Source organism: Lepisosteus oculatus, chromosome 20 (assembly GCF_040954835.1).
Source record: "Lepisosteus oculatus isolate fLepOcu1 chromosome 20, fLepOcu1.hap2, whole genome shotgun sequence".
NCBI classification, from domain to species: Eukaryota; Metazoa; Chordata; class Actinopteri; order Semionotiformes; family Lepisosteidae; genus Lepisosteus; species Lepisosteus oculatus.
Genome location: NC_090715.1, coordinates 4,775,514 through 4,800,799, shown reverse-complemented (window position 1 = coordinate 4,800,799; position 25,286 = coordinate 4,775,514). Strand labels below are relative to the sequence as shown.

The window sequence follows — 25,286 nt, the reverse complement described above, 5'->3', positions numbered from 1 at the left end:
ATTTCAATCCATTTCCCTACTATAGTGAGTGATGTTTTATAGGTTCATGATTTAAGTATGGTGATTAAAGGATTATAATGCACTATAAGGAGACTGGAATGTAAGTTTTATTTAGCTGGCTCTTTTGAGCGGTGTTGGGAAAAGTGATCTCGAAAGCAGATCAGGAACGATCTACAGGTTGACTGGAAGTCTTGAAGAGAGGACTGTGTCACAGCTGGGAGGTGGTGATTCTGCTGCTGGGAGAGGATCTGCTTGGGTCAGTAGCTTGTCCCCCTCGCCGCTGAGAATGGGACAGAGCAAGGAAACACAGGAAGAGAAAAAGGCCTGGAGAAGCAAAAGTTCAACTCGGTCAAGGTGACACTAGTTCATTTACAGCTGGTGCAACGAGAACATACCGTAGTTTTGGTTTTTAGTTGCAATATGCATCATCCCCCTTCTGGGATGCACTGTAACCCTGCTATTAGGATTCAAGAGAGGTGGAAGCATACTAAGACCCTTCCAAAAGATTCCCAAGGGGGGGGGAGTAATGCCATTGGCTGGAAAATTACCAACTGCACCCATTCACAAAAAGTTGCAACTAACCCAAATATAATGGGATTGGGAACTAAGATAGATCTAAGATAGGCAATTGGATGCCAATGGACATTGAAAGATGGATTAGGGAAAGACAGGTCTTCTTTCACTATCTGAACAGAGCTCTTTAATCAAACAGCAGTATCTGTTTTTTTGGAAAGTCAAATATTATGAAGTTTGTAATCTCCATTTTACAGTAGGTGCTAAAAGACCTTTGTCTTTATCCATTAAAATCCATGACTTTCTAAAATACAGTAATGGGTAGATGGAGTAGCTGCAAGTTTATGTTAGGGGGGTTCTTGGGGGACGGCTCACCTTGGAAGGAGTTGAGGATGGTGAAGATGTAGAAGACGGGAAGCTCCAGTGGTCCGTATGCGAAGAAGGCCAGAGCCCAGGGGAGGCCCAGCACGCAGCCCAGTCCCAGCACTGTCATGCAGTCTTTCCACCAGCTCCCCTCTCTGTGCATCCGGCTCCGTCTCAGCCTGCGCATCTTCACCACGGCGATGCCCAGCATCACCGCATTGAAGAGGAAGATCATCCCAAAGTAGGCCGTGATGGTGACGTAGTTCACTGTCCTATCCTGTATCCAGCACCTGCCCATGATAAAAATGACAAACCATATGGAGCTGTGCTGTATATTGATGTACAGGTACCGTTCCATTGATCTCATCATGGAAGAGATGAGCACGACCTACATGTATGTAGAATTCAGAGCCCCCTCTCCTTGAATCCTGTATCTGCCATACTTCTGAGCAGCAGCACACGCAGTGACTACCACAAGAGGAACACCTGGAAGACAGTCATTGAAGTCATTGAAGCTAACAGTTCTCCTGGTTAGGCTTTGTGTGACATTAGGCAGAATTATGAAGAATTCTGTGTTGTTGATTGCAGAGCAGAAGTTGCTACAATATATCATCTGAAAAGCAGAGAAAAGGGTCATGTACATGCCTACCGCTAAACAGTGCTAAATCAGACACATGCTAAATGCTATCTGCTTGAGACCATTAAGGGTAGGACTGAGTGGAACAGTATTTAGCAGAACAGCAGGGTCTGGGGGTAGTGTTCGCTCTTACCCCATCCTACAAGGCTCAGTTTCAGCAGGTATCTGTGGACGTAGATGTTGTAGACCTTAACCAGCAGCATGTAGAGGTGGAAGCCCTCGATGGCCAGCCAGGTGAAGCAGCACAGCAGTGCCCAGTGCAGCAGGAGGCCCAGCGCCAGGCACAGCCCCTCACTGCTGCCCTGCGCCAGCGCCACACTGAGGAGGAAGAGGAGGTGCAGGAGGAAGAGGCTGCCACTGAGGTGGACGTGCACAGCCAGGGATTTCTCAGCCCTGCGTTTCCTGTGAGGACAATGCAAATAAATTCCATTTCTGCACACAAGCTGAGAGCACACCTCTATATCTTTCATAATTCCTTTCAAAACCTTGACTCCACACAGCTATAGAACTTTTTAAAAAACACTTTTGAAGCTAATTTTAAATGATATGAAGATAAAACAAAAAATAGATGTATTCTAACATTGGTATATTATCATGAGTTTAGCTAGAGATAAAATTCAGATCTGCAGCAAGACTGAGGAAATTGCACTTTATGGATTACTGGTTAATTATGATATCAAATATGATGTCCCTTGTTTTGTTCTTTATACTTTTCTTAATATTAAGTTTCATTATGAACTTTAGCTGACATAACGGGCAGAAGGTTTTGAGAAAAAAAGAAGACAGAACTGAAGTATGTAAAAATATTACTCTTCAGTTTGCACAGCATTTACAGCAGTAATTATAAAAGTAAGATTTTTAATCAATTTTGTTCAGAACACATTAATGTTAATTTACAATTTTGTGAAACGAATACTGACCTAACTGAACACAAGAACAAGACAATAGTGATGGCTGTGAACAGCACAGAGAGACCACTGCCCATGTAGGTGATGTACTGAAGAGCCTGAGTGTTGGTTTCGTCTAATGAGTGAGGTTCTGCTTTCTGTCAAACAAATGCATAAAGAATATTTTAATTTCTTGCATAGTAGACCCTTATTTAGAATGACTTTCAACACATAAATGAATATGTGTATTTATAAGGAAGGATCTGGAAAATGCAATAATGACAAAATAAACTAATAATTATTAATAATTGCTTACACTTATAAAGCGCTTTTCTGGACACTCCACTCAAAGCACTTTACAGGTAATGGGGACTCCCCTCCACCACCACCACCAATGTGCAGCATCCACCTGGATGATGCAACAGCAGCCATAGTGCGCCAGAACGCTCACCACACACCAGCTCTCAGTGGGGAGGAGAGCAGAGTAATGAAGCCAATTCATAGAGGGGGACTATTAGGAGGCCATGATTGGTAAGGGCCAATGGGACATTTGGCCAGGATGCCGGGGTTACACCCCTGCTCTTTTCGAGAAACGCCCTGGGAAAATGGTACAGTAGGTGTTCCCCTGCTCTTCCAGCTCCTTCTACTGTATATACAACAATATCAAACTAAAACCACACAGCTAGTGTGGATACAGAGGAGAAATGTACTCTATTGGTTAAAAAATGTATGCTTAGCAGATGCTTAAAGGAGGTCAGGGACTGATATCTGTGGTCATGTGGTTCCTGTCCACCAATGAGAAGTGAGGACAGGGTCCTGGAATTACAGGAGAGGTACAGAGGTATTTAAAGGGAGTAAAGGGATAGATAAGATTACTGAAGCTATTGAAGATACAGTAGGTTGGAGTACAGTAGTTGAGCCAGCAAGAGGTGTGAACTAGAGTTTTATTTCAGCTGAAAAGGGACTAGAACAGTGAAGTAGCCTGAGGAAAGAGAAAAGATGGGGTGGATTGCAGAATTCTCAATGAGTTGGCATGGGTAGACAATGCTGGTGGCGTGGCTATCCAAGAAGGAGTTGCAAAAGTCAAGGCCAGAGAGTATCAGACCGTGGACAAGGAGTGGAGTAGAAAAACTGGTAGTGAAGGGGTGGATTCTGCAAATGTTGCTCAAGAAGGACTTGCAGGAGCATCCCAGAGAAGAAATGTTTTGGGAGTTGGAGAGGCAGAGAGTGACACTGAGGTGGAGGGCAAATTGAGTATTTAAAAAGAAGTTCTGTAGGAGGACAAAATATAATATCCCTCACTTCCGCTCTCCTATGCATAAACATCTCTCCTGCTGATCAGCCCTTTGTGCTTTTTTCTCAAACCTCTCTCTGCACAACTATACAACTATCTTCACCCTTACAGCAGCTCCCTGGCTCGTTCCTCTTCCTCAGGGGCTGGCTGCTGTCCCCTCAGTCAGGAATGTCATGCCAAATAAACCTACAATACATTTCTTTTCTCTGTTGTATCACTTAGGATTTGGCCAAACTGCTGAACAAGGTGGCGGTGAAGACCAGAGAAGAAAGAGGAGGTCAGGAACCGAGAGGCCAAGTTTAAGACATTGAGAGTGCATCCAGGAGGAGACACAAGTAGCAGTGCGGGGAAAGGAGGGAACATTTCGAGCATCAACATCATTCAAATGACAGAAAAACCCCATGGGAAGAGAGCAGGGGCAGGGTTTCAGTAACAGAGAGGAGACTCAGATGTAGGAAGATAAGTGGAAAGTGACACAAGAGGAAAGCAGAGAGCTGTTGGTGCATTCAAGTGGTTTAGAGAAGAGACTTTTCTAAAGAGAGCTGTAGTGGTTGAAAAATAAAACTTCCAGAGAGTAAAGGTATTAATAATGATATTTTGATACGATCAGAGAGGCTTCCCAATAGAAAAACTAAAACAATTATTTTGTATTTTATTTAACTTGATAGTAGGTGCGCAAGTATTGTACTATGTTGTGGCATCATTAAGTATGAAGCCATTTTCTGTCATTTTGTACTAACCATTAATATAGCAAAGAAACTGAGATGACTGCAGTCGCAGATGAATGTATTACTCGTTTTGCTGGTTTCACATCCTTCTTCACTCCAGCTTCCTTCAGCCTCCAGAGTAAAATTTTCTGCAGTGCAAACTGGGATAGACAGCTAGAATGTAACATTTTATTACAGAATTTTGTCAGACAGATGAAAAAGCTAGGCTTCCATTCTTGGATTCTTTTGTCTGTCTGTGTGAAACGACGTTGCCTCACAGAAATCAACAGAAAAATAGAGACAGCTCTATTTGAAGCTAATGTTGACAGAACAAAGGATAAACTGATACCTTGGTGACTTTCATCGTCATCTGCATAATCATCCTCTTTCCAAAACACACAAGTCCCATTCCGCCTCTGAAACAATTTTGTTTCTCATTATTAACAAATTATGATGAAATGAACTACAGCCAATGATCAATTCGGGTTCTGTAAATTACATTAGAAACAAAAGAAAATGGAAATACACTACAGAATAGTCACGAGCCACAACTGCAGGCACAATGATAGCAGATGCTCACCTCGTTGTTGTGCTTGAATGTTACCCTGACTCGGTCCGTAAGGTTTGAGATTGGATCACTCCCCAGTGTCACTCCTATCACAGTGTTTTCCAGGATCTCATTTGTTTTTGAAGTCTTCAAGACACACAATATGATTGAAGAAATACTTAAATGTTCAGCTGCTATCAAAAAGCACAGCGATGGACTATTGGGAAACTTACCTTTTCTTTATCTATTGAAGGAACAATTAAACCTTTTATCATTTATCCTTCATTTATATTTTTTGTTTTCAGCGCAATTTTCTTGTGTTTCAGTAGTTTGGTCAAATTCTATCAACAGCGAAACCGCATTTACCTGCCTGGCTGAGGAAATGCCAGCACTGCCTGAAGGATTGAATCAGGGAGGAAGCTGCAAGGGTGAAGATGGGGTGGAGGGAGAGGTGCTAGAAAAGATGTACTCAGAGGTGTGGGCAATCAGAAAGTATTTTTATATAGGGGAGCTGGAATGCAAAATTGCAATTTGACCTCTCTAGCTTTAGTTAAATAATACCATTCAACGTGAATCAGATGCTAAGGATCTGATTCACATTGTCTGAAATTTGAATTATTCCATAAGTATATATCCTGAAATCATGCCTATAACTTCTCTGTTCTGCTGTTACATGAAGATCATTGGCATTGTAGCATTGTGCACAGAAATTAATGGAATACTAGGGGTCCCTTTTTGATTGCTTCAGCCATTAAGATACAGTATCTTTAACTTCTCTCCTGTTTTGAACGGAACAGATTGATTGGAAAATAAAAATAAAAAACACCCAAAGTAATAAAATCACTCAGAAATCACTGGAAATCTGAGTAGTATTGAAATGTTTTTGACTGTGAGTGCATCTTTCTCCAAAAAACTCAGTAACCATCTCTCTTTTTCAGCCGGTTGCATTTTATTACACAAAACTGACTCGAAAAATGAAGTGTAGAACCTACCTGAAACCAGCTTGTTTCATTAATCACTGTGATAGCTATTCGAGTCTTTTTCACCATTTTTGTCAGGGAGTTTTGAAAGACTTGTCTTGGAATATATACCTCGTGCCCTTCTGCTGCATTCTCAGACACCTGTAGAAAGAGAGGAATCACTGAGACCAGTTGATTACCAAAATTGATTTCCTTTTGCTTCCATGCACTTAATGGTAATAAACCCTATATCACAAAATAATTTTAATGTTTGATTTATTTTAACGCATTAAAACAAGAGGTAGCTGCTATTCAGAGGTAACTAGTTGATCCCAGGATCACATCCATGTTGTTTCTTTAGAAAACCTCTGGGATTGGCTTCAGTAACATAGCTGGAAAGGTTACTCCCAGGGAAACAAAATGTATTTCAGAGGAGGAATGGAAAGAGGATAATTATGCGCATGACAATGAAAGTGACCAAGATATTGTACACCCTTGTTCTCCCATTTCAGGTTATTGTTTATTTTTTGATACAAGCATCTTCTCTACTCCCAGAAATCTTTATAAAAAAACTGCCTGTTCTCAGTTTTAATTGCACTTCCACATAGTTTTTACTTATGCCCTCTGGTGTCTCACTATTGATGTTGAAGAAGTTTATTGGGTTAAATTTGGGAATGCCTCTGAGAATTGTGAGTCGCAGTCAATGGAGGACAGTCCTGTAATACGATCACTCCTTTCTCGACTGATTCCAGAGTGACGATATTCTTTTGTGGAGCATGGCCACCACAATTGTACACAACGTTCTAAATGAGGTCCTACTGTACTAGTGCATTACATCCTTCATCACATATTATACTTTTTAATATTAATATTTAGAGGAAGAGTTGTTGTTTCAAGTTCCTTTTAAAAGTGAAACTTAAAGTTAAAGAGAGGCCTGCCATTTCTTACCCAAAAAGTTAGGTTTGTGCTTTCCTGCTCCAAATAACGAACATTAAACATGTATCCCTCCTGCAGTATTGTTTCGTCGCTTTCAGTGGAACATTGTGCAATTAGTTTTTCATACTTCCTGTGGATGGAAATAACTGGTCATTAGATCTTAGATACAAGATGTAAACTGTATGTAGACTAGTTTGATCTGTTACAAAAGTAAGATTTATTCTGTGACCATTACTCACAACAGTAACGAGTCTGTTGCTGTATAATGCAATGTTCGATGTCAGATCTGAGAGACGTTTTAGTGCAGGATTTACAGTACATGTTGCATACAGAGACAGTTTGAGCAGTGTGGACAAAACAGTGGACATGTGGCCATCTTTGGTAAATCTTAAAGGTACACTCACTTCAATAATCTGCATATATTTGGAGATATTTTGCCAAAGAGTTTGAAATGGCAAGAGTTAGCATTATGAACTGCATATCAACAATGAAAAAATGGAATAGGAACCAGGCAGCCATCTTGGATAATCCAGGCAGCTCATTTTCATTTAATTTAAACCTGGCACTAGATGCCTTATGCTTGTCAAGTTTGAAATTAATTGGCTACATTTCTCAGCAGGAGCAGTGCACACAGAAGATGGGATGAAAAAGGGTTGAGGGCCTGTTGTGGCAGTGGAAACTATTGTAGCAATTTCTCAGAAACAAAACTTACAAACCATTAGTTGATACAATCTCCCAAATTTGTTGCATACGAAGGAGATTTTGAAAGGGCTGTGAACACAATGGTTGGGTTGACATGGTGCACAGACTTTATTTATAATTTGTTTATAAATAGGTCAGCAGTAATTTGGCTAGTGGTTTCAGCTGGCCTGCCGCTAGAAGTCCTTTTGACCTCAGCTCTGTGTAAATAGGTTCACATGTGGTTCGTTACTGATAAATGATCATTTAAACCACAGACACACAGGGGAGGAAAAAGAACCATTAACACAACACATATATCTTCTATTATGCATACTAAAATATTTCTGTCAAAAAACAAAGGAGAATTATTTGCCAGTTTAACAGATTACTGTATCAAACCCAGTAAATGTGTCTATCATGTTGTCTATGTATCCATGCAGTATCCATCATACCACATCATCGATGCTTTATTTGGAAAATCTGAGCTTTTTGAGTTTTTTAAACATAGGGTATGAGAATGCAGAACAAGAGTGATACCTGTTTTAGATTTGTGTGTTTAAAGTATTAATAAAAAAGGACAGCATACTGTATGTCTGAGCTCACACACTATACCTTAATGAAAGACGTCTCTTCGTCTGGTATTTGATAGCATCCTGCATACGAATCGTTGAACAGTTTTGCTGAGTTTCATCTGCAAAGAAAATTGCAAACATTAGTGTTTTAATACGTGTCATTATATACATTATGTACCCATGGGTGATAACTTTACATTAGCAGTGTAACTGGATACTGTATTTCTTCACAGGCAGACCACAGGTAGTAAAGACAGGCAACACAACCTCATCCACACTGACTCTGAGCATTGAACAGTCCCAGACTGTACTCGCTTTTCACTTATGACTGTTCAACCCAGTAATTGGGCTGATCAACAATAATGACAAGTTTGCATAGGAATGAGGTGGCTGATCTTGACAATAATCTAGCTCTGAATGTCACCAAGGCAAAATAACACATTAAAGACTTTGGGAAACAAAGAAAGAGCCACACTCTGACCAGCATCGAGCTCCAGTAGAAATTTGTTCCAGATTCCTTGGTTTTCAAATCCTGTATGATCTGGCCCAGATCCACAATACTGAAGCAGCTCTGAAAAAGGCACAAGAGTGCCTCCAGTATAAGAGGAAAGATGGGATGAATAAGTGGATATACTTGAGCTTTGATCTCTGCCCCATAGAGAGCCTCCTTACTGGAGGCACCACCGTATAGTACAGCAAAACAACTACACAGGACAGGAAGGCAATATAGAGGGTTGTAACATCTGCAAAAACCCTCAAACGATCCGACTTTTTATCACTTGAAGAGATCTATATCAACCATTGCTGAATTAAAGCCTCTGCTTTAGGATTATACCCACACAGGACACAAACTGTTCTGACCTTTACGGTCTGCCAGGCAGTATTGCAGCATGAAATCACAGACCACTAGGTTCAGAAATTTTTTTTTATCCCGAAGCAGTACGGTAATGCACAAGTATGTCTCATGAATACCAAATAGTTCAAAGCAAACTGACAGACTGACTATTAGCTAGTACCACAGACTGCTGAATGCTGTATTTTTTGCACTGCGTACTGCACACTGTTTTGTTTACTATTGTACATTGTAAAATATTTATTTTAATCTGTATTGTACTGTACTAGTAGGTACTTTCTTTGTATTACTCGCCAACCACTTTTATTTTTTGCTGCCTTCACCTGTCAGTACATGAACCTATACCTGTCTGAGTGTGATTAAGAATTCCAGTGTACTTGTTACAAATAGCACATACAATTTGGACTTGAACTTGAACTCCTTCACTCCGACTAGCAAAAGAGGTCAGATCAAAAGTGGCTTGGGTTTAACTCTTTGATTGGTATCCTGCACTGTATGTGCATGTTGCACTTCCTTGCACTTTAGTGCACTGCACATTGAAATATAAAGTACAGCATGTACGTTTATTAGAAATTGCTGTGTAACACTGGTCTTTATATCAAACACCTGACATGTTCCAACAGTAATATCCACCCATCCATTTTCCAAAGCTCCTGCCCATAGGTGAGGATGGGGAACGTAGATCAATGCAAAACCCAGAGCTTCATCCAAAAACTCAGCTCCCTCTTCACCACCATGGTGCAGTGTCCACATTACTTCCACCTTGCTGAAGGTTTTTGTGTCACGTGCTCAAATGGTTTTTCTTAACAAAATGCACCAAGTTTACCTGATGGTATTCTTTTGAGACCCATCGCTCTTTGCTCAGAACATGATGGCTGGGTGTTATCTGAAAGTGAAATTTGTACAAGACATTAGTAACTCTGAGGACAATGCCGGACAGTTTTCACACTCTCTGGTGGCCGAAAGTCCATTTTCACTTGACTACTAAGTTACCAAATTTGCATGACTGGATTGAATACCTCCCCCACCTATTATTATACTAACATAACAAAAAATAATACCATACCACGTTAAACCCTTCTTCTATAAGAATCTCTATTAGTTTCTAGATTTTGTGTCTTAAATAAATGAAAGCTCAGCTACTGGGCATGTTAAACCCAAGCTTTTTCCTTCTTCTTCTTATTATTATTATATATATTCACAGATTTTAACCCTCTTTGTTTAGACCCACCAGAGCAGGATATGTTTATTATGACGAGGGGCTCAGCTTTTGTTAAACCTGCCCAACCTCCCCCACCTCACTTTCGCAAGGACTGAGCTGTGGAGCTGCTGGAAGGGTGTAGATATTGTGTCAGGAAGAGTGGGAGTCTGATAAGCAGATATAGGGAGATATATTCTGCATGTCAAGAAGTGCGGAAGTGAGTGAGATTAGAATTTGCCCTTCCCCCCAAACTAATGTTATAATTCAATACAGTATATGACTCAGAATTTTGTCAGAAAACTACACACATACACAGGAAGAGATACCCCTCCTGATGTACAAACTGAAGATGAAACTGACCCAAATTAGCTTTCAACAGGTGATCTATGAATAGATCTTGAATAACCTTGTAACTACACAAGTAACAACATTCCCTCTGTTTTCCAGTAAGCTGTGGCATGTCTGCAATGTGATTAGAACTGCTGAATCTGCATTTGTTAATGCACTGGCATGTGACAGCTAACAAGTATTCTGTAATTATTCTAGGTTCAATTAATTAAGAATCCATGAGATTTGAAATGGAATAATAACATTACTGGAAAAGATTTGTATACCACGTTGTGTTGCTTTCATGACTTCCATACATTTTCTTATTCCTGTCTGCATAAACCAACTAATATCGTTACATATACATTCATAATACTGTACATACAGTATCACTACAACAAGCATGTTCCTTCCCAAGCATGTTGTGACTCAGTTTGTCCTTTCCCAATAGAAGCTCTATAATCATTGATAGACAAATCACAAACTCTCTGGCTCTTGTCCCTCTTAAATAAAATGCACATGTTGCTTTTCTGAAGTGTTTCAATATATTTACAGTCCAGTGCTTTGTTTAGCCACAGAGTTAGAATCCTAAATCACTGAATGATACATTAGATAGGGTAACACATTTCTTGCATTATAAAAATAAACATAACAAATTCCTCATTATAAACACCTATTAGATACATTTTCAAACCAAAAGGATATAAAACTAGAACATACAAGATAAAAAATCGTATTATTTCTAATTATTTCATAACTTTAAACCGTTTTTTAGAAATTTGTAAGATGTTTTCTTACCTTTTGTCAGTGCAATACAGACCAGTAAATTAATGATGAAGCATTTAAAGCATTTCATTTCTCCACCCAGTTCAAAGCCATCTGATACAGCATGTCTGACAAAATCGTAAATGAGTTTACATCAGGTACTGTTTCCTGTTGACTCTAAATTCAGACTTTAAGATGACGACAGACAGCAGACATCTTGAAAGTGTACTGGGGGAATCCTAAACTATGAGATTTCAGTGTTCTTTGAGATGTTCCTCTTTTTTCTAAGTTTCTGTAAGAGATTCAATTCGCATGGCACAACAGTACATGTACTTCAGAGCAAAGTGACATGTAAACAATGTTTTAACCATGATTTTATTGGTATGATTGACCTGACCTTATAAACTGAGCCAAAATCAGTGTAGAAGTTTACTTACAGTACATATAAGCTGTGAATTTCAGCATTTTGAAGACCATATCTTAAAGCCTTTTGCAGCAGCGTAAACTAATTACTTTTTCATCTCAATAATTGTATTCTGTAAAATGTATTTGTTCTTTAGGAAACTAACCTATAATCAACATACAGTAAGCCATTGCATAAGAAGAAATGGACATGAATAAGTTATGGACCTAATTGTTCTATTCAGTGAAAAAAGGCCATTCACAGGAGCCTAAAGTAAAATGAGGTTGCTCATCAATAAACAATTGCTGGCTTATCTGTACCACATGAATCACTGCCAGTGTCCAGGCAAAGGGACTGAGAACCATTTGCTAACCACTGCTTGCTGCTTATCTGGGTAATACAGGATTCACCTTAATGACAAAATCATGCTTTTCATTTGCAGTGGAGAAAGAGCTGGTGTTACATGCCTTTTATTTTGATAATTGACTGGAGCAACTGGAGTAAAATTATTCACCTAGGAGTACAACAATAGTATGGTGATATTCTGTATATGCATGCCTATAGCACAACTTACAGTTCAAAACCTATGTATTGAATATGGAAAAAATGCTTTTAGCTATTTTGCTGCCTGGTACTGGAATTTTCTTCAGAAAGATGTAATGTTTTCTGACCTCATACCTTTGAAAGGCTTAAAAGGAATTACAGGTGAATGTATTATTGCTAAATGTACTTGTTTAATGTACGTTTTTATTCTTAAAATAGACCTAATAGTCATTTAAATGGATTTATTGTCAAATTGTTCTTCTTCTCTTCATGTTAGTATAAATGGATACATTTTATTTTTGTTGCCTTTCTGACTAGGTCTTGTTTAAAAAAGAGATCTTGATCTCCTGGAGACTTTCTGGCTAAATACAATTACCCCAGACACACAGTACTTGAATGAGATATCCTCTCAGACTCCAGCCCCCTTAGTTGAAAAGTAGTTATACCACATTTATCATAAGTAAGGGAGTGTCTATTACTTACTATACTAACTAATTTGGCTTTTACCCAAAGCAATTTATGTTTACTTCCATTTATATAGTGGGGTAAAGTACTAAAACAATTCAGGCACCTTGTTCAGGAACACAACAGGACTATCTCAGTTAGGATTTGAACCCACAACATCCCACTACAAGTCCAGAACCCCAGTCACTGCTCTACACTGCTTTTATGCAATATTTGCTAGCTACCACTCATGTGACCTTATTACACCATGTTTCACTTTTCAAATCTTTTTTTAAAAGGAGATTTATTCACAAAATATGATACAGGTTCCACATTAATTGATACTGACAGTGTCTCGATTTTTTTCCCTTCTGTGTTTTGATTAACAGAAATTCCACTGTTCCCATTTAGAGGTTTGTATTACCAGCAGACTTCCTTTTAAAGTGAAAGTCGCTTTCAGAACCCTATTTGAAGAGTTACTCAAAGATGTAAATGTGTGTATACAAATGCATGTCATTTCAGAAGCAGCCAGGAGTCAACAAAAATAAATACTCAATTTGCAATATGACACCATGCACAATTAGTCTTTCTACTCTGAATTCTAAAATGCTGCATTAACACTGGGGTTTGGGGAGTAGAGCTGCCACAGTCCACTTGAGTTTTCGACAAACATGTTCTGGCACAAAGTCTCAAGACAATGTCTGGAAATTGAGAAGAAAGCAATGACCCAGCTCCACCATGCTAAAAAGTTGTGAGGGAACCTCCTCCTCCTTGAACGTTCATACATTCCCTCATGTGTGGGCAGAGCTTCCTGGCCCAGAAGAGCTTCCATCTTTGTAACTCTGACGGGCGAGAGCGAGGAGACACAGGAAGAGAAACAGACCTGCAGGGGGAACAGCCAGCATGTTAAGATCTGTCCCTTGTGAAAATTCTTAGCCTAAAGTACCTCATGCTTCAGCCCAAAGCCCCATCGGGCTTGAGGTTCTATCTGAAGTGGGTGGAAGTCTGGATGGGACTTAAGTCTATTCCAGGGTTAGTCCCAGCAATGCTGAAACCCATTTGTACAGCTGGATGGTCTGGAGCTGCTGGAGTAAAATCATTCACCTAGGAGTACAACAGCAGTGTGCAAAGTAAGGAGCTGATGATGACGGACCTTCTTGTTGTGAGTCCAGAGCTCTAACTACTACTCTGCACATACTCTCATCCCTAAAGCTCCACAGCCAAAATCTTGAGATCTTCCTCTCTGCTTTTCAGGGTGGAATTAATCTCTATGTGTTGCTCTGCAGCCAAAGCACACTGCTGTAGGGGTCCACTCGCAACCAAACCACGCTGATATACAGTATATACAGTATTTATACTTGAGTGCTGTCCCTGCGGTATTCAAACTTGTTTTCACATTAGTCATTATCGAACAACAGCACTTGGAAGATAATGAACTCTAAGGACAATGAAGAAATCTGAGTGATTTAAATAACTCCAGCTGTCTAAGAGCAAAGTTTGAAAATTCAAAAATCATTGACCATCATGAGGTGGTGCTTCTTAAATCCTTTAATTTACCATTGTGCAACGGAGTAGCTGTAACAGCACTTACATTGCATAAATGTGTAGTGAGCTAGAAATGAGATGTATGAGTTTTAAAAAAGTGGCACACCTCTTTTTGTTTCTTTGTTTAAATGTATTATTTTTTATTTTTCTTCATGATAATACACACCATGAAAACTCCTAACAGGATGAGAACAAGCTCAAGTGCTGCTTAATAGTTTATCCTGAAGATGGCGTTTGGCACTGGCAGTGTTAAGGAATCTGCAGTTCTAGCAAGGGTCAAAAGTCAAAGCAATTAAAGGCACCGCCAGAACATTTTGCCCACTAATTTGTGTCTGGTTTCCTTATCTGATCACTTTGAAGGTTGGTAAAACTGTTTAAAACCTCATAAATATGTTATAAAATGAGCACAAGGCGAATAATTGGATGTTGTGGCTAACGCATAAAGTTGTTGGTAAAAATTCATCGCTGTTACAATGCATTTATTTTACAAATTTGTTTAAACTAATTTAGCCGTTCGGTAGGCTAATAAGCAGGTATACAAGATGTGATTATCATGCACTGAAATGTGGTGTTATGTTTGAGTTGTGGAAATAACTAGAAATTAGCATTTATGTAGAAGCCACACTGCGTAAAGATGTGCTGTTTAGTGTAAACGTTGATTAGAAATATGACTTTTGCCGTGAGGCTACTGTATACTGAAGCAAGATGGCGAACTCCATTGTAAAAAAACGTGGTGAATATGTAAGGCAACAGGTGACACGGAGGGAGTTGATTATAATAGTGGAACTGCGAATAGACTTCGGTTAAATGTGTAAGAGTTAAAGGCATCGCACAATACGTTGTAAATCATCACTAAAGCAATAATGTTGGTCGTGTTAACTGAAACTGTGTAGTAAGTGAATTGTTTAAACAATGGAAATGGGGGGGGAATGGTATATTGAAACTGCGTAAAAGAACATGCAAAAAAAGTGATGTTGAAAAGCTGGTTGGAAAAGGCAAAGTAATTAAAGGCACTGCAAGAACATGTTGCACACAAACTGGTGTCTTGTTTCCTTATCACTTTGGAGTTCACTCCAACTCAGGTGCCCCTTGTCTTTGTTACAGGGGTAACAAATGCTTTAAAATAACAATATCCGTGTTTAGTTTAAATATTTCTTATAGGTTCTGAACTTGTTTTAATCCTAAGCATAACTGAAGAACAGCACTAAGGGAAGGTTATGCATCGTAGCTGTTAGGACAGGTGTTGAATTCCTTTTACTTAAAAATCCAATGTTGAAGTGGAAGTCCATGACATTTCCTCACACTTTATACTTTATTGGTTTTAATCTCAAATTAACCACAAGTGTTTCCTCAGTTTGCTTTTTTAGTCCATCAGGTGAAAATTCATTATTTCTTGGCAACACTAGGGGACAGAAAGGTCGCAGCTGTCTGGTTCAAGCTGTATGTCCCATGTGTGGTGGCTTCCGAGGGGATGGCTCACCTTGGAAGGAGTTGAGGATGGTGAAGATGTAGAAGACGGGAAGCTCCAGTGGTCCGTATGCGAAGAAGGCCAGAGCCCAGGGGAGGCCCAGCACGCAGCCCAGTCCCAGCACTGTCATGCAGTCTTTCCACCAGCTCCCCTCTCTGTGCATCCGGCTCCGTCTCAGCCTGCGCATCTTCACCACGGCGATGCCCAGCATCACCGCATTGAAGAGGAAGATCATCCCAAAGTAGGCCGTGATGGTGACATAGTTCACTGTCCTATCCTGTATCCAGCACCTGCCCATGATAAAAATGACAAACCATATGGAGCTGTGCTGTATATTGATGTACAGGTACCGTTCCATTGATCTCATCATGGAAGAGGTGAGCATGACCTACATGTATGTAGAATTCAGAGCCCCCTCTCCTTGAATCCTGTATCTGCCATACTTCTGAGCAGCAGCACACGCAGTGACTACCACAAGAGGAACACCTGGAAGACAGTGATTGAAGTCATTGAAGCTAACAGTCTCCTGTTGATTGCAGAGCAGAAGTTGCTACAATATATCATCTGAAAACCAGAGAAAAGGGTCACATACAAGCCTACTGCTAAACAGTGCTAAATTACACACTTGCTAAATGCTATCTGCTTGAGACCATTAAGGGAAGGACTGAGTGGAACAGTATTTAGCAGAACAACAGGGTCTGGGGTAGTGTTCGCTCTTACCCCATCCTACAAAGCTCAGTTTCAGCAGGTATCTGTGGACGTAGATGTTGTAGACCTTAACCAGCAGCATGTAGAGGTGGAAGCCCTCAATGGCCATCCAGGTGAAGCAGCACAGCAGTGCCCAGTGCAGCAGGAGGCCCAGCGCCAGGCACAGCCCCTCACTGCTGCCCTGCGCCAGCGCCACACTGAGGAGGAAGAGGAGGTGCAGGAGGAAGAGGCTGCCACTGAGGTGGACGTGCACAGCCAGGGATTTCTCAGCCCTGCGTTTCCTGTGAGGACAATGCAAACAACTTCTATTTCTGCACACAAGCTGAGAACAAACCTTCCTCATCCATCCATTTTCTAAATGCTTTATCCAGTGTGGGATGACAGGGGACACTAGAGCAATGAGCACAAGGCAGGATAACACCACTGGCTGTGGTGCCAGTCAATTGCAGGTCACATACAGACGCAAACACAGTGACACCGGGGCCTATTTTCCCAAAAGCCAGTGAATACCAGTATGTTTTTGGACTGTGGGAGGAAACGGGAGCACCCAGACGAAACCCCCATGAACATGGGAAGAACATACTGTACAAACTCCACACAGACAGCACCCCAGGAATTGAACTCTGGGCAACAGGACTGGGAGGAAGAAATACTCACCATAGTGTCACAGTGCCACGCCAGCTTCCTCATAAATATCATAATATGCAAACAATTTTGCTCTTAGGCAGAAATTGCTTCCCCTTTCCTTCTGGCACTAAAAGTGAATGTTTAAAGGTGTCAAGACAAGCTAAAGAATATAGTTGTGAAAACTAGATCAGGAAAGGTATCTGGTGATTATTTCAAAGTAAACTTGTAGTATGGGAGTCAAGGCCAGGGAAGGTTGTATAGTAATTGTTTAAAGCCATTCAAACCTGATTCTGGTTATATACAGTATAGGAGAAAATATGGAACAAATAATAGGTTTATTCCATGCTGAAAAAAAGAAGAAAGAAAACACAAAGTTACGGACGTGGAGCGTTCTTCAGGTGTTCAGGTGTTCTTCAGGCTTTTTTCAGCATGAATAAACCTATTACTTGTTCCTTTGCAGCCTACGCATGCTGACGCAGTTACCCACCTGAACTATGAGAAAATATGCTTATTATGTTTTCTGTTTTCATTTACTAGAAATGAGACTCAAATATTTTTTCACCTTTTTTTGTTGCAAGTGTGCGACGGTCCTGACGCATCACTTCAGCTGAATACAGTTCATTCAACTTACCAGAACAAGAAGTACAAGGCAATAGTGATGGCTGTGAACAGTGCAGAGGATCCACTTGCGATATAGGTGATGTACTGAAGAGCTTGAGTGTTGGTTTCATCTAAAGAGTGGGGCGTCTCTGCTTTCTGTCAAAAACATTCATTAAGAATATTTAATTTTCTTGCATTGCAGACTCTTATTTAGAATGACTTACAATACATAAATGCATAAATATATTTAGAAGGAATGATCTGGAAAATACAGTAAGGACAAAATAAATTAATGAAATGATTAGCCTTGCCCTGCTCTTCCAGCTCCTAGTACTGTATATACAACAATATCAAACTAAAACCACACAGCTTGTGTGGAAACAGAGGAGAATTGCATTCTTATTAGTAAGAATGTATTGAATAGAGCTATTGTTGGTTTTCAGAATGAAGTGTCTCTATCTTCTGTTGAAAACAAAAGAACATTTAATTTTTTATGACAATTATTTCAATAAAAAGTTTCCAACTATTTTAAGACTGTCAACACCATACAGTATGCAAGTCATGGATTGCAGTATTCGTGCTGGGGAAATGTGCTACTTTGTCGATTCAGTGCTCAATTTTGCCAGTCTCTTTCTTTCTTATAATGATGCATAGAACCGTCCTAAAGAACAGAAAGATATGTTCTGTGCATCAGAATGAGCTGTTCATGTTGTGGTGTTGTGCACTAACCATTAATATAGCAAAGAAACTGAGGTGATTGCAGTTACAGATAAATGCGTTATTTGTTTTGTTGGTTTCACATCCCTTTTCACTCCAATTTCCTGCAAATTCCATAGTAGCATTGTACTTTGTTGTGACATCTGAAAAGCAATTGTAAAAAACAGTGACAAGTGGGCAGAAATGTTTTTTGAGACATTTTTCCTAGACAAGTCTGTCACTTCTGCAAAAACTAAGACCAACTGACAGAGCACGACTGGTAGGGTGTTACATCAGTGTGCGAAATGTTTGACATAAGCAGAAGGTTAATTTCACACTGGACAGTAAACCAAAAGAAGAAGTAGGAACAGCAAAACAGGAGGCAGACTGGTTAATTGTTTCAGGGAACTTGTCGGAACAGCAAGAATCGAAGAACTGTCCAAGCCAGCAGTTCTCCCTAGCACTTCTCACAGACACTTCTGCTAAACTTTCTCTCTACATCCTTTCACAGAGATTTATAAACTCCTACTTCAATACGACATCACAAGCGCAAATTATCCTTAAACTAGGTTCATAAATTCTCACAGCTCTCAATGAGCTGGAAAGAAAAATCTAGAAATCTCTTTTTGAATCTCTCCCCCTAATTTACGGATTATTGCTTCCTCTGGAATTTGTCATCTGGGTTTCCATTTCTTTATCCTGTTTTCATCCTCTGACCCCCTCATGTTTTTGTCCCCCTAACCCCTTTTCCTGCATCCCTGTTCTCTCCCTCGTATCCTAACGCACCCGAAGATCCCCCACAGAAAGAGTCCTTTCTCCTTTCTTTTTTGACTTGTCAGCGTGGAATTAACCTTTGCTTTTTTCTAGAGACACAAGTGATTTTACAGTATGTACCTGTTGACAGAAAGCAACAGAAAAACAAAAATCAAGATTTATACTATATTCTGGAAAAACATTTTACAATGTTTTGAACGTTCAAGCAGCATGGTTTCAGAAAGAAGGTATACCTGTAATATGCACAGTGGATTTTACATGTATCAGCTGCTGGCTTTTAAAGAGGGAAATAAATGTACCTTACCTTCGTATGACGCATCATCATCATCCTCTTCCCAGTACACACAACTTCCATTTCGGGTCTGAAATTCAAACATTTATCTTTATTTGTCTTCCAGGCGTCACTGATTTCTCAGGATCTCACAGTGAACTTTTTGAAATGCAAGAAAAAGCAAAAATAAGGATAAAAAATAAGGATTCCAATTAATTGGGAATGCTTTCCAGATTCCTCTCTGGGGTGAAGGCATGAGGAAGGAAGATAGGATATCCGCCACCCAGAAATGATATTTTAAGATTTATACTAGTTCTCCACAGTGAGCATGTCACATCACATGTCTAATAGTCTATAAACTATTAGGGTGTTGTATAGGACATAAACCACATAAACCAGTGGAAGTGTGTAAATAGGATCATTTTATAAACCTTTGTCATTGCAATAGCTGTAATGTCACAAAGTCTAAAGGACAGCTGTTCACAATCCCTGCTCTAACTGGCCACAGAGAAGCACAGGCAGGCTGTTAGAGGACACTCACCTCGTTGTTGTGCTTGAATGCTACCCTGACTCGGTCTGTGAGGTTCAAGATTGGATCACTCCCCACTGTCACTCCTATCACAGTGTTTTCCAGGATCTCATCTTGTTCTGAATTCTTCAAAGACAAACAATGGAAGAAGAAATAACTTTTCAGGCTGGAGAGCACAGATTTTCCATCAAGTGCCATCAAGTGCCTCATGTAGAGGAAATGAGGAGGACAAGGAAAATTTCAGCATTAAATCACTGATCAAGTTTCTTGCTTTTCCAAAGATATTCTCTCTTTTAGCTTACTCTGTTGTTCAAAATTCTTACAAGGAAGTGAATAATATTATGCAGTGTGTGTCAAATGAATTTTTCCGCTGTTTTTGGAAAGGCCGTGATTCAATATTATAAATTTCAGATTCAATTTGACCAAATCCCTTGAGATGCAGTTTTTAAAAGATACAATAGCAAACAGAAAAATAAGGATCTATCTTTAAAATTACATAAGATATGATTCACCGTCTCAGAGTCTCAGAAAAAATGACAGTGAACTTATAAATGGCGTTGAGTGAGCGATAACAATTTTCTGCACAAAACAGACGCTGGCTTTCATCACATTACTCCCCAGACGTTATTCTTTTGCCTTCTTCTTTTCTAACTTAAAACAGTAAATGACATTCCCTAAAAACGAAGTTGATGGTATTAACACCCATCTCTGAAACATACAACCATACCTGAAACAAGAGTGTGTCATTAAACACTGTGATCACTACCCAGTTACTTGTCTTTGCTTGCTTCATGTGCTCGCTGGCTTTGTGAAAGACTTCCACTGGTACATAGACTTCATGGCCTTCTGTCCCATTTTCTTTAAACTATTAAAGGAAAAGAGCAGTAATTCACTGAAAAAGCTTAGTTACTGAAACCAAAGTTTAGTAGTGCTATCAATCTAAAATTCTGCTATGATATTGTGACAGGTTAATCCTTGAAGGAACACACCATACCAGCAGTCTCCATTTGTTAAAAGAACCTGCAAAACATCTCTGGACACTAACAGTTTAATTGGAATGGAAAGATTTTCTCATGGATTTTATTTTTATTATTGTTTTTAGTTAAGTTTATTTAACAGGGACAGCACACTGCTCTTAAGATGCACTAGAGTTAGCTTAAAAGCTGTAGACCCTGGGCAGGACACAACCAACAAAATACAAGACAGCCATATAAAAAGACATATACCAAGGCATACTGTATGATAATAAATAGATATTACAAAAGGTAAAGTGTGCATTAAAAAATAATGGCATGTTAAATTAAGAAATATGTTTTAAAAAACTGCAAAAGTTACATTAGAAAACAGACTTACCGAAATCTGCTGAGCTGCATACTTATCTAAATGTATAATTTCAATTAAACATGAGAACATACAGTAGGTCACAGCAATGAAAGAGGGGCTGGAGAGAGGAGTGAGAGGTGGTGCTTCTGGAGTGGTAAAGGGGCATCGTGTGAGATTTGTGTATTAAGCAATGTGTGACTGAATTTGCTTTTGCGTAGGCACTGTGTTTTCATACAGTATATAAAGTTCCTCAGTATGTAAATCTCTCAGGGATAGGGATTGTTCTTACAATTTAATATTCCTCTTCTTGAATGTGCTATTTTCCAGTGCTGGAGTCATTAATATAATGCAAATGTTTAAAAATGTAACCACTAAACATAATGTAAAATAGAAAATGTAATACTAAACCAATTTTGCAAGTTTTACATTTTTGCTCATTTTTATATGCTGGTTACTATAGTGGTTTCTATAGCTGCTTTAAACAGTGCCTGTATTTTCCTACCTCATAGTCAGGTGTGATAAACAGATCCACTGCTTTATTTTCTACAGCAAGAAAGTGCACCATTGGCCTGCCTTGACTTTTTGATGCTCTGCTCCCATTCAAACATTGTGCAATGTTCTTTTCATATTTCCTGTGAAAGGAAATTGCTACAGTCACCTCCTAGTTTATCTGTCACTTCAAGAAGAGCTGTATCTCCTGAAAAAATTGCAGATTAGAACACTTTATAATGAGTATTGGTGTTCTAACACTTAGAACATAAGAACACCCATACTTATTAGAGCAATACAGGATGAGTGATACCCTGCATTATCTAATGCATACTGCACTACTGGTACTGTACATGTACTTTATAGAAGTGTTTTCCTTCTCTTTGATAAAGCAGAAGGAAATGCAGACACACATCAAGATTACATATTGAGGCGATGCAAAATGTTTTTTTGTGCTGTATTAAAACAACAGATGTTCATTTGCCCATTTTAAATACCATAAAATAGGCTTTCTGTTAGCTGGAGCTCAACCTGGCAGACACTCTAGAGTCCATGATGGGGCACTCACACATATGGGGGATAATTTAGAGATGCCGATTGACCTAGGCAGACTTATGGACTGCGAGACAAACCTAGAGCACCCCTGTCAAGGCCTGAAAACATTCATACTCCACACAGAAGGTACCCCAAGCAAGAAACAAACCTAGGAAATAAAGTGTAATTTTTAAAACTAATACAGTACAGTACCTTGACCAGATACATTTGTTCTTCTTACATTTGAAGTCTTTTTTGTGAATATCACAAGGTTCTTCTTGTTGCTCTAAAAAAAATGTAGTGTATTAGAAAGCTTACGTATTGTGTGAGCAGTAGTATTTTTAAGAGATTTCTATTTCACTGTGTTCTTTCACTCTGTGATATGTGATCTCACAGTTATCTTATCCACTTAGTGTTTATATGTTGGTGCAGTTTTGAATATGAAGTAAATTAAAAATGACTTATTCCTTTTATGCAGTTTTTGTTTTTAATGACGGCATTAAAGTAGAAAAGAAATTCTAAGGTATCTGCACTCAGTCCTTTCATTAAAAAGTGTATTATTATACTGTAAGAATACTATTTCTAACAGCTTCAGCATACAGAACTTTATGCAGTATCTCATCAACTGTCTGGTTAAGAATCTGCTGCCCATTTTATGGTTGAAGGACTGATACTAGGTGATCGATTTATGATGAAGAAACACAAGTGAGAATGACAATATATCAGATACTCCCAAGATGCATGTTTTTTTCCATTTTGCTTCAGCTGCATTTCCCACAGCTGGTACCAATGTCAAGTCCAAGATACCTTTCTAAGAGCAGAAGAAATATTAAAAAACACGCCTAAAAAGAAAAATTGAAATCAGCTTGCCAGCAATTTAGGCCTTGGTTGGAAAAACGAGCAGGACACACAGTGGTTTCTCAGGATCACATCTGAGAATCACTGATCCAGAGCAAATTTAGTCTGAGAAGCACAGTTAGCAGAGGTATTTATGGCCCTTAGAGTTTTACTTTCCTAGGAAGCATGTTTTTTGGAACCATTGAAATGTCTTGGTCCCAGTATAGTATTTTGTGCTCCTTGGTAAATGTTATACTAATTCCCAGTGTCAGTTCTGCTCGTGCTTAAAGAAAACCCTATCATTATTTTCATAAAAAGATCTCTGCTTCTGTTTTGGCCACCTTCCAGGAGCAGAATTTCAGCCTCAGTTTTAATAGCTTGGTATTTACCAAGAACCGAAAAATCGATCGATCTGAATGGTGAATGAATACCTGTGTTTTGGTTCCGAGGTCCGCCAGAGACTTGACCTGGTACAAGATAAAGTTCAAATAAATCAAAGTAGTGTTACCAATTAGTAGGTTATCTCTGCTTTGTGTTTCATAGCCATAGACCAGAAATTGACATTTTACTATTTTAGGAACAAGTAATAGGTTTATTCCATGCTGAAAAAAAGAAGAAAGAGAACACAACGTTTTGGCCGTGGAGCCTTCTTCAGGTGTGTAAAACCAAAACAGAAGCACCTTCTGTTTGAACATAACAAATCTCCACACCTGAAGAAGGCTCCACGGCCAAAACGTTGTGTTCTCTTTCTTCTTTTTTTCAGCATGGAATAAACCTATTACTTGTTCCTTTGCAGCCTACGCATGCTGACACAGCTACCCACCTGAACTTTTACTATTTTAACCTTCTAACTTTCCACAGCACATTTAATTTTTGAGCAGGAGCCCATAAACACTATATAAAATAAAATAAAACATTATTTAAAGTTATGAATAATCTGTTTATTCAATTCAGGTTCAAATACTTTATCTTAATTGAGGCTAGGTTTAAAAGAAGTCCAGGTTACATGAGGCTTACCGGTGCCTCTGGTACTTCCTCAAAACAGATCTCTCTTATCTCTGGTACTGTGCTTCCTGATAGTAACAAGCACAGTAGCTCAGGTGACACTCTTAACTGTTCAAGTATTCGGGATACAAATTATGGCACTCCTTCACAGGATTATTGTGGCAGACCAAATCCAGGATACTGGATTTTTATATCACCATGAAAGTTTGTTATGTTCATGCCAGTATTGTATTACAACTATTGCTCATTCCAGTAGTTTTATTAGAAAACTGTATTTAACGTGTTTGGGGAAAAACGTGTTCACAAAAAAGAAAACTGTAAGCAGTATTGCAGTGAGTAACATCTTTGCACTTTAGATTAACTACAGAACCTTGGAAAAAGGTGTAAGACAAATGGATAAAAAAAATAATCATCCTGTTGTGAAACTGAGCTACAACTACAGTTTACAACTTTCATTAGTGGTGTACTGTACATCACAGGTATGTAAATGTATTTAATCTTAAATTAAACTTTACAATGAAAATATAATAATAGCAAATATAATAATTTGTTTTATCAAATTATGTTGTGTGAAAATAATAGTAATTCTGCACAGTAATGGAATTATTTATTAATATAAGTAACATTTCACTTGTTTCGTCATTCTGTACATGAAAACTTTCCCACATGTGAACACTTGCTCCCAACAGCTGCATTAATTACAAAATTGTATTATTTAAATCAGCCAGTTATATTTATGAGATTAAAAGAATGTTCTACATTGATAGGCTGAAAGTACTTAACCTTTTTTAGAACAGAGAAAGTTACAAAGGGACCTGTATGAATTATTCAAAATTCTCAAAGACACTGACAAAGTCAATCCAGCAGACCTTTCAGTATCGACAGTGAAACATTAATCAGAGACTAGTGAATACTATGTGGAAATCCTTTTAAAATCAAGAACAGGAGGCACTTTTTTACACAAGATGGTTTGAGTATGAAGCTAGCTACCTAGCGTTGTTGTTCTTAAATAAAACAGTTCCACTTACCCTCTCTCAGCACAGTGGAGAGTAGCGAAATAACAATGAAATAGCTGTAATTCCACATTTCACACAGTCTTTTATACAGTAGGAGGAAGAATTAAAATATGTCCTCAATAGATGTGTCAAACTGTAGAATGAGACACTGTCCTGTTGAGATATTTTAAACATTTCCTGTTTCTAAAGATTTTGAAAGGTAATGGATATTGCTTCATAGCGCATGAGAGTG

General features: G+C 38.9%; 2 protein-coding genes across 6 annotated transcripts; both read right to left on the bottom strand.

The window, feature by feature from the left end:
- Positions 1-85: 85 nt before the first annotated feature.
- Positions 86-11,463, bottom strand: LOC107080029 (adhesion G-protein coupled receptor G1-like). Its single transcript, XM_069181325.1, has 13 exons — positions 11,276-11,463; positions 9,776-9,835; positions 8,137-8,215; positions 6,856-6,973; positions 5,941-6,069; positions 4,982-5,095; positions 4,751-4,817; positions 4,435-4,562; positions 2,434-2,558; positions 1,647-1,915; positions 1,269-1,362; positions 889-1,166; positions 86-324 (listed from the first exon to the last, which is right to left on the bottom strand). Exons 1-13 carry the CDS (start codon positions 11,331-11,333, stop codon positions 209-211), a joined length of 1,635 nt encoding a protein of 544 aa, XP_069037426.1. The 5' UTR covers positions 11,334-11,463; the 3' UTR covers positions 86-208.
- A 169-nt stretch (positions 11,464-11,632) lies between these two features.
- Positions 11,633-25,215, bottom strand: LOC107080028 (adhesion G-protein coupled receptor G1-like). 5 transcript variants are annotated; one of them, XM_015368411.2, is made up of 13 exons: positions 25,067-25,215; positions 23,465-23,500; positions 22,410-22,482; positions 21,676-21,805; positions 20,578-20,715; positions 19,863-19,976; positions 19,355-19,412; positions 18,310-18,440; positions 17,612-17,736; positions 16,366-16,634; positions 16,038-16,131; positions 15,658-15,935; positions 11,633-13,515 (listed from the first exon to the last, which is right to left on the bottom strand). In XM_015368411.2, exons 1-13 carry the CDS (start codon positions 25,122-25,124, stop codon positions 13,424-13,426), a joined length of 1,596 nt encoding a protein of 531 aa, XP_015223897.2. In that variant the 5' UTR covers positions 25,125-25,215; the 3' UTR covers positions 11,633-13,423. The 5 variants fall into 5 exon arrangements, with proteins under 5 accessions (XP_015223897.2, XP_015223898.2, XP_015223899.2 ...); XM_015368412.2 differs by lacking the exon at positions 23,465-23,500; XM_015368413.2 differs by lacking the exons at positions 22,410-22,482; positions 23,465-23,500 and having other exon boundaries at positions 25,067-25,199.
- Positions 25,216-25,286: the final 71 nt, after the last annotated feature.

Excerpts from the sequence above, each read along its gene's own strand:
- LOC107080029 (XM_069181325.1), bottom strand. The coding sequence starts at position 11,333 with ATGAAATGCTTTAAATGCTTCATCATTAATTTACTGGTCTGTATTGCA. Across the intron at positions 1,916-2,433 it reads TTGTTCTTGTGTTCAGTTAG|GAAACGCAGGGCTGAGAAAT; the intron begins GTCAGTATTCGT and ends TTGTCCTCACAG. Across the intron at positions 1,167-1,268 it reads GCTCTGAATTCTACATACAT|GTGCTGGATACAGGATAGGA; the intron begins GTAGGTCGTGCT and ends TATCATGGGCAG.
- LOC107080028 (XM_015368411.2), bottom strand. The coding sequence starts at position 25,124 with ATGTGGAATTACAGCTATTTCATTGTTATTTCGCTACTCTCCACTGTG. Across the intron at positions 18,441-19,354 it reads TGATGATGCGTCATACGAAG|ATGTCACAACAAAGTACAAT; the intron begins GTAAGGTACATT and ends ATTGCTTTTCAG. Across the intron at positions 15,936-16,037 it reads GCTCTGAATTCTACATACAT|GTGCTGGATACAGGATAGGA; the intron begins GTAGGTCATGCT and ends TATCATGGGCAG.